The 9,384-nt window shown below is 34.6% G+C and overlaps 2 protein-coding genes across 2 annotated transcripts; one reads left to right on the forward strand and one right to left on the reverse strand.

The window, feature by feature from the left end:
* Positions 1 to 1,492: 1,492 nt before the first annotated feature.
* On the forward strand, positions 1,493 to 4,329 carry LOC133672504 (cytochrome P450 86B1-like). Its single transcript, XM_062092942.1, has 2 exons — positions 1,493 to 2,753; positions 3,713 to 4,329. The coding sequence occupies exons 1-2, from the start codon at positions 1,500 to 1,502 to the stop codon at positions 4,118 to 4,120; spliced, it is 1,662 nt and encodes a 553-aa protein (XP_061948926.1). The 5' UTR covers positions 1,493 to 1,499; the 3' UTR covers positions 4,121 to 4,329.
* Positions 4,330 to 4,540: 211 nt separating this feature from the next.
* LOC133672505 (uncharacterized) lies at positions 4,541 to 9,146 on the reverse strand. The gene is made up of 7 exons (XM_062092943.1): positions 8,840 to 9,146; positions 7,777 to 7,807; positions 7,624 to 7,642; positions 6,991 to 7,088; positions 5,341 to 5,439; positions 4,955 to 5,127; positions 4,541 to 4,778 (listed from the first exon to the last, which is right to left on the reverse strand). The coding sequence occupies exons 1-7, from the start codon at positions 8,999 to 9,001 to the stop codon at positions 4,692 to 4,694; spliced, it is 669 nt and encodes a 222-aa protein (XP_061948927.1). The 5' UTR covers positions 9,002 to 9,146; the 3' UTR covers positions 4,541 to 4,691.
* Positions 9,147 to 9,384: the final 238 nt, after the last annotated feature.

A 9,384-nucleotide genomic window follows, 5' to 3' on the forward strand; every position in this document is an offset into this window, starting at 1 on the left:
TCACACCGGGTTTTTCCTTTCCCTGTTTTTTCCTTAACTCAACCTAATTCCAGCCCTAAATCGACCGAATCCCGAGTCAACCTATTGAACCGGACCGGGTTTTTAAACTATATATCAATCTCATCTGAGAAATTAAGAGAGCGAAGAAGGAAAAACAAAATTAGGAACATGGTTTTGTACGTCTTCTATTGTGTTTTTTTTTAATGTGGTAATTGATGTTTTTTAAAGTATTTTTCATTTGAAAATATATTAAAATTATATATTTTTTATTTTTAAAAAATTATTTTTTATATAGTATATCAAAATGATGAAAATATTTTAAAAAAAATTAATTTAAAAAATATAAAAAATAATAATTTTTTAAAATATAAAAACAAACAAAAAAAACAATTGAAAGTTCTTAAACTCTAGCATTTAAAAAAAAAAAAAAAACAGGTGTCATGGTGACGTGGGGAAATTTTATGTAGCCTGGAATATTGTTTGAAGAAAGCCTTAAATTCCCATCAAATTATTCTATGACTTGTGGAATTTGTACCTCGTACCGACCACTATATTCTTAATCGTCAGTGTATATATTTGTCTCAATTACAATAATATGAAAAGAGATGGTAATGGAATTATTTTTATTTTTTGATACATCAGCTGCTTATCCAATAAGGTATTATATTACCAAGTTGTTTGGTTGGTTGTTTTTTTAAAATAAAATTTTGAATTTGAACCTATAAAATATATTATCATTGAAAGAGTTTTACGTTTTAATGGGTCAATCCAGCTCAACAGAATTAATCGGAGTATAGTAAGTTTCTGAATATCAAGATTTAAACAAATATATGTATATATATATATATATATATATATATTAAGCTATGTAGTTGGGATTTCGCAGCAAACATGGACATCAGGACATGGCTGCTGGTGATTCTTGTTTCAAAATCCAAACCAAAATCCACTGTCTAGACCAACTACGTGGTGCAGCAAACATGGACATGGCTGCTGGTGACCAAAATCTGTCTTTATTACCTTAAATTTGTTTTTGTAATAAATAACTTGCATTGGTAAACATGGGGAAAAAAATAGAGTAAATAGTTGCACTTAGGTTAGGTTATCAGTCACCAACAACTTTCTATCCTCCTCCTCTCAGACGAGTGTCACCCCCTATTTGTAGTAACTCTTGTTCGACACACAAGCAATAACTGCTCCGCATTCTCATTTACTAGAGACCAAAAGTATAACATTTCCAACAAAAAGAAAACATCAAATGACGAAAACCATCCAATTCAGGTAAGAAATGGAAGAATTGATCAGTTTAGTCACATAGAAAGAGCAGCAGGAGCCCACGCATTTTCAGCTCACCAAATCATACCAATTGGGCCAAAAACTGCACGCCAAGAAAGCACAAACATACTGCTCCCTTGTAACACATGACCCCCTCTTAGCTATAGCCATAAAAAGGCCTTATCATATGGACGATAGTCTTATTCCCTATCATGATTCACACCATGATCAATCCTAGCATCAACAATAATCTCACTTCCCTTTCCTCCTCCTTGTCCGATAATGTTGTCGGATACTTCATTTCGAGGAGACTATTTTTCTTGCGAGATATTCAGATTTTAGAGCTCCTCCTTGCTCTTGTGGTCTTCATTGCTATACACTCTCTTAGGCAGAAAAAGCATTGTGGACTGCCCGTATGGCCAGTTCTAGGCATGCTACCATCTTTGGTGTCTGGTCTTCAAGGCAACATGTACGAATGGATTTCTGATGTACTTTGCGATCGAAATGGGACTTTTCGATTCAAAGGTCCATGGTTTAGTAGTCTTAATTGTGTAGTGACTGCGGATCCAAGAAATCTTGAGCATCTTCTCAAGACCAAGTTCCCTAATTACCCCAAAGGCCAATATTTTCGCGACACGCTAGGTGATCTTCTCGGCGGAGGGATATTCAATGCTGATGATGAGAAATGGCAAAGGCAAAGAAAGACAGCGAGCATTGAGTTTCATTCAACAAAGTTCAGGCAATTGACTACTGATTCATTGCTTGAACTTGTTCATTCTAGGCTCTTGCCAGTCCTAGAAAATGCGGTGAACAACTCAATGTCCATTGATATGCAGGATATTCTATTGAGGCTAACATTTGATAATGTTTGCATGATAGCATTTGGGGTTGATCCAGGATGCTTAAGCCCTGGTTTGCCTGATATACCATTTGCTAGAGCCTTTGAAGATGCAACAGAAGCTACTCTCCTACGTTTCGTTACACCAACATGCATATGGAAAGTTATGAGGTTTCTTGATTTGGGGTCCGAAAAGAAGCTGAAAAGATCAATAAAAGATGTGGATGAGTTTGCAGAAGATGTCATAAGGACAAGAAAGAAAGAACTCTCCCTGCAAAGTGAGAATGATAAGAAGAAGCAAAGATCAGATCTTTTAACAGTGTTTATGGGGTTAAAAGATGAGAATGGGAAGCCATTTTCAGACAGATTTTTAAGAGATATTTGTGTAAACTTCATTCTTGCTGGCAGAGACACTTCTTCAGTGGCAATGAGCTGGTTCTTTTGGCTTCTTGATTCACATCCAGCAGTGGAGGAGAAGATTCTTGCTGAAATATGCAAGATAATTAGTGAGCGAAAAGATTTGGACACCAAAACTCCATTAGTGTTTACGCCAGAGGAGATAAAGAAGATGGACTATTTGCAAGCTGCTCTATCTGAGGCCTTGAGGTTATACCCTTCAGTACCAGTGGATCACAAAGAGGTAATTTAAGTAACAAACGACTTCCTTTTGACAAAATACTAATATTTCCTTTAATTTCGAGTAATGTTGATTCCATTGAATATTTTTTCTTCAAATCATTTCCAAAAGAAATTTATATCCTTGTGTTTTTTCACAAGTGATTTAGAGAAGAATCCTTTTTATGGGTTTTTTTTTTACTAATTAGAATTCATTTTTCATGCGTATGTAGCAATTATAGTAATTTCTAACACAATCTTATAAAATTGCAACATTTCTTAGAGATTATGCATTTAGATCTTTTCCAGAGGATCTCACCATTAAAGATGTAGAATAATCCTCCTTTATGACAAGCCGAGTCCTTTCTTTTCTTCAAGTGATGGGTAGGTGCCATTAATGGACTCATACCCAATCAATATCCAACTGCTAGCTTTATGTGCAACAAATCAAAAATCTTGTCGTAATATACCATAAATTCAAGCATACATACCTTGGAAAACTAAGCTTGTATGAAATGGACAAATTCTTGTTTCTTTAATCAAATATCTGTCAAATTTCCCTTACATGAAGTACTTTGGTCAACTCCATCATGGTGACCAATCAGCATGTTAGCGTAACGTGGCTAAGCTCTGTTTGGTGAGCATAAAAAAAGGAAATTCCGAGGTCCTAGAAATTGGTGAGAATTGAACCAGGGACCGGGGTTAGTTGGATTAATTGTAAGAATCAATCTCATTGAAAGGCTAAAACAGCTTGACAACCTCCTGAAAAAAGGGACTTTTTTTCCTCACAGCCCCCCTGGTAACTGCTCACACCAATTACAAAAACCATGAATTCAACCTTTTATTCACCATGAACAGAGTGAATTTTGACCCGAGAATGCCTTGACCATTAATTATACCATTTTCTTTTGTTTGTCAAGGCGAGGAAGGAAAATGGTGAGTGACAAATACTGTTTCATTTTCTCTTGCTTCAATATTTTGTAGGTTGTTGAGGATGACATTTTTCCTGATGGGACTGTATTAAAGAAGGGGACAAAAGTGATTTATGCAATATATGCAATGGGAAGAATGGAGGCAGTATGGGGAAGTGACTGCAGGGAGTTTAAGCCAGAGAGATGGTTAAGAATCATCGACGGACGGTTCATGAGTGAATCAGCCTACAAATTCACTGCTTTCAACGGCGGTCCTCGACTATGCTTAGGGAAAGATTTTGCTTACTATCAGATGAGATTTGCTGTGGCGTCAATCTTGTATCGTTACCATGTGAAGGTAGTGAAAGATCATCCTGTGGTGCCTAAGCTTGCTCTGACAATGTACATGAAGCATGGGTTGAAGGTGAATCTAGTCAAGCGTGAGGAGTCTGCGCTGCAAAAATACCTTAATATCAAGTAGTTATGATCCGTTTCTCCATTGCTTATGAATAAATATATTATTCGTATTTGCAAAAAAAAAATTATGGCTTGTTGAGATAAGAGAGAGAGTAGAGGGGGAGTTACAGATATGTTCATTAAGATTATCATTGAGCTGAAGAACTATATTGTGGTGTGTTATGGTTGATGCTATGCTTTCAAATAATTAATTACGAATTAATTGATTTGTGATTTCTTGTTCCGGTTTATGAACACCACCCTAGCTTGAATTCTCAACCCACCACACTGTAGGCTGTCTTAAAGGAATAGCCCCAGATTCCGGGGATAGCACCAAGAAAAGCATCTAAGAAGTCATGAGAGTCAATTACACTATACAGAAGAACCACAAGCATTTATCTTTCAAAAGAAAAAAAAAATCATTCTGCATAACTTGTTCTGAATCTGGATGAACTTAAATATATCATTACCTCCATTGCTGAAATAAAGTTTGTGGCATACATATTAGCTCTTGCCAAGGGCTCATTCACTTGGAATTCAATAACATCTTTCTTTGTTCAATAACATCATTTAATATCGAAAACAATTACCTTTTATCAAGCCCGTCCATCCCATTCTTCATAGAACTCTTTCAAAAATTCCTCCATGAACTTGTGTCTTCTCTCAGCCCTCCTCTGCCCAGCCTGTAAAGTGTATCGATATCAGACGGTCAAGTTTGATAAATTACCGAATAGGTGATTCATAGAGGCTTGACATTTATTATGTGTCGTTCAACAATTAGCAAAGGTCATGCTAGCAGAAGAAATGATGAATAACCATGAAAGCTAGTTCAATATGAAACCTGACAGTCAATGTGTACCTTTGTTTTCATCAAATCCTTCAGCTTGAGAAGTTTTTCATGGAAGTGGTTCACAGTTGTCTGCTCTTCTTTCTTCATATACTGTTCCTTCAACAAATCTGAGCGTGGGTGAATAGCAGGGTCATGAAGCACCCTGTTCCTACTTCCACCAAAAGTAAAGCATCGGGCGATTCCTATAATCAAATTATAATTTGGTGAATGTGTGACAGTTACAACTTCACAATAATGCAGACACCTGGCTTATTGGAAAAAATTCAGCCAATATATAAGCAAGCAAATAAATATGCAAATTCAAAATGACTAAAAATACAAGAAACTAAATGAAAATGTATAGACCCAAGACCCTGTTTGATACAAGTAAATAGTGAAAGGTGAATAGAAATTACCAACTGCACCGATTGCATCAAGCCGATCAGCATCCTGCACAACCCTGAATTCTGGAGAAAATTCACCATTTGCATGCCCTGCAAGTTCCTCCTTAAAACCTGAAAATAGGAAAGCAACTGCACTAATTACTTTCAACATTCACTAATATAAGATCCCACTTTAACAGGCAATAGAATCAATAGACTGAGAAGTATGAAATCAATAAAAACCTTTCACGCTTGCAATCGACATCATAAATGTGTAGTCCATTTAGAGGTGTTTGGGATTAAAATAGTTTGTTAATTATGCTATTGTAGTCTTTAAAGCTAACATAAATTATAATGTCAACATAGACTGAGAGGAACCACAATTAAAAATTCATATAGATTTTCAGTACAACAGAAGCTATATGAATACTGCACAACATATGGAAGCAAAATTTGAAAAATCTGTAACTAAGTCAAAGGATCAATAGATAAGTAAGTAGAAGGCATGATTAAGAAATATACAAATTCGATATCTAACAACACCAATAATGAGTTTCAAAATCAATTAACTTTGTGTTACATAATAAATTAATCAAAGAAGTAATTTAAGTCAAAAGGTAAAAAAGATGAAATAATGGGCTGGACTAGATAAATGTTTCCATGTTAAACAAAGTCTAGGCCAAATAAAAACAAAGATAGACTTGGTTATGGGCTGAACCAAGTGGATCATGAAGTTTGGACAAATAAATGGAAGGATATAGAAAAAATGCAATCCAAACTTGAAAAAACAACTGCAAGTGAAGTTATGCGGTTTCAGTCGTTCATTCTCAAAACAAGGAGAAATAGAAGTGGATAGTTACTGGAAGTTATTTTGAATTTTCCTGTTTAAATAAGGATGCAAAGCACTTCAAAAGAATTCAACAAATCAACAATAGTTGCTACGCAATTCAACTAAGTTTTCAGGATCTTCAAAACCTGTTTATCAGTAGGCTTGTAATCACGTGGGCAATAATCAATAGGCATGTAATTTATAGGCAAATAGCTTGTACACTAATAGTTTATAAGTGATAATTAGTAGGCTTACAATTTCCATTGTAATCCAGTAGGCTTGCAATTTTCATTACCAAAAAAAAACAGAAAATACCAAATATATATATATTCATGTCAAGGAATTCCAATGCGTGTTTGTAATCAATTGAAAAATCATCTAATGAATGTAAATTCCTTAATCTTAAGTTGTAAAGTTATATTATACATTCAAAGCATTAGATGATTTGATTACTCCACATATTTTAATTTTCTTTTGCATATTAAAATACCATAACAATTTGAATACATTGTTACAAGTTTGGAACTATAAGTCTAGAGTTCTAAGAATAGTGTTTGGAGTTCAGATCATTAACATTAAATTTAATGTTTGACTTTGAAATTCAAAGTCCTCTTAGTTGAGACAATCACAAAAGAATCTGAAACACTTTGTGACAAAAATCAAACAGTCATTTAAGCTTACAATAATCAGCTTTGAAATATCAAATAATCATCTTGAATTATACTTTTAAAGAATTTAGCTGCAAATGATTAGTTATCTGACTGAATTTTACTACTGCTAAGAAGAATATGAGCATAAAATGAACTCAAACAAGAACACTGCTTCAGAACCATGATAATAGCTATCAAACTTACCCATCCCCTTAATGATTGCCAGGATCTTCATCTTTTTTACTTCATCTACTCCCTCTTCCTCCAGAAAATTCTCAACAATTTTCTCCTCAGATGGATCTCTACATGGCCAAATAGAAGCTTAAACCATCAGGGAATCAAAAAACAATAAGAAACGGTAACTTGAAGAGCAAAAAGAATATAAAAAGTGTTTTCAGAAAACAATATTGAAAGAGACAGGATTGAGTCGAAGTCAAACCACTATTAAATAGTCACTAAGTTCGACAGTTCTTGGACATAGATATGGGTTGCACTCTGAACTAATATCAACAAACAGAGTTGTGTGCAGGTGATATGGCTATATATGTGGCAAGAAAATAAGTCATGTCTATATAAGCACCTATGTGACGCAGCTATATATAGGTCAGTAGAGAATGAATAGAATTGAGAGTGGGTTCATTTTGTGTAAACCCAAAAATGGCATCATAAGTCAATAGAACAAAACATAAAGAACATGACACATCTGAGCATTACTTCATCAGGAATAGCTACACTACTGTGATGAAGATCTAATTATTTTAAAGGCATAAAAGCATAACACAAATATTTTGGCACCATATTGAACGGAAGGCAACAGAATCCAGGAGAATTACGAACCTTAAGTATTTGTAGTCACCTGCAGTAAGTGGCAAAAAACAAAATGATTAATTGTTTCAAAACCATGTTCAAAATTCACATTTACATTATTTTGAACTTATTGGAAGCCAGATGATTTGCAAGTCTGAAAGTAGAAGTTGGAATGAGGATGACCTATATCATGAAGAAGTGCAGCAAGCTCTACCTGCCATAGAAGACAAAATTTAAATAGAATCACAGAGATCAGGGGAAAAAAATAGTGGGAACAGTAAGTGCCCAATCTATTCAACTAACAAAACCAGTGAAAGTCCGATAATGAAAAGCTTTTAAACTATTTTCAATGTCCAGAAGACAAATTAACAGAAATCTACTCCTGACTACTTGCAACTGCTCAAGACATCTAACCCAAACTTGAGACATCTTTAAATGTCCCCGTCTCTAGATAAATGATTTTCCATTGTGTCATAGATAGCAATTAAAATTACGAAAGTGTATTCAGAAATGGGATTATCAAAGGAAAGGAATCAAGAACTAAAATAATGACACTGGATCAAATTACATTCTTTTTAACAGAACTCTTAGTTTCTCACTATAAAATTTTCAATCTATTCTCAGTATCCAGAAGACAAATCAGCAGAGCCTTACTCCCAACTAGCCGCAGCTATTCAAGACATGCAATTCAACCCCAATGATTAAAACTTGAGGGCATCTTTCAGTGTGGCAACGTCTTATATGATTTTTCTGTATCGTTATACAGAACAATTAAAATTTACAATATCACAGGAAAGGAATCCATGACAAAAAAGCGATGTCAATGAAATCAAGTTGAATTCTTTATGGCATAAATCTCAGTTTTCTATTATTAGTAATCAAGAAGATGGCTCTCCTTTCCCGTTCCATCGCTATTATTAATAATGGGATCACACCAAAAAACACCATCTTATACAAAAAGCTAGCTTTTTGCAAAATAGTACTTGAGCATAACAACAAGTATCATCCTTTGAAGGATCGTTTAATCACTGAAAACTCCCTCAACTGAACCACCTCATAACAAAACCAAAAACCCAAAATCAAAACTAGCAGCAAAAAAAAAAGCCAAATGACTCGTTTGAAACTAGAAATGCCAATCACAAGAAAAATCAAAAACTGGGTTCCACAATTTATAAGCGCCCAAAAGTAAAACAGGTCCAGACAAGTTCTAAAAGTAGAGAGAGAGGTTTAGTTTAAAGGGCTTTACTATTTCCATTGAATCAGAAGAGAGGCCTTCTTCTTGAGCAAGAGAGAGAGCAAGGTCTCTCACTCTCCACACATGAGCTGCATCGTGAGACGCGTCGTTTCCTTTCATGGTTCTTTCCACTAATTTCTCTGCATTCTTCACTGTTGTCACTATACTTGCCATCTCTCTTTCTCTGCAGAGACAAACTGATGTCTTCAAGAACAATTCTTTCTTTTGTACTTCGGAGCTCAGAGGTTTTTTTCAGTGATGCAAAATTCATGTTATAAAATATGTTTTTTTTTCCTACTTCCAATCTTCCATGGCTGCGGTCAAATTAATTAATTGACTGAACCTAAATTCCACGCGAAAACCAATGTAGAAAGCCGTAATTCATGGTAGATTGAAACAGCTGGGTAAATGCGTTTTTTAACATGTTACATTATCATTGTTATAATACTACCTAATTATTGTATCCTGCACACAAAGCACTGTAGATTAACAGTAATTTATGGTGCTTTCTCCTCTTTTGTTTTTACTAATTTTTTTTTTTTTCAAAATTACTTATT

Source organism: Populus nigra, chromosome 14 (assembly GCF_951802175.1).
Source record: "Populus nigra chromosome 14, ddPopNigr1.1, whole genome shotgun sequence".
Taxonomy (NCBI): domain Eukaryota; kingdom Viridiplantae; phylum Streptophyta; class Magnoliopsida; order Malpighiales; family Salicaceae; genus Populus; species Populus nigra.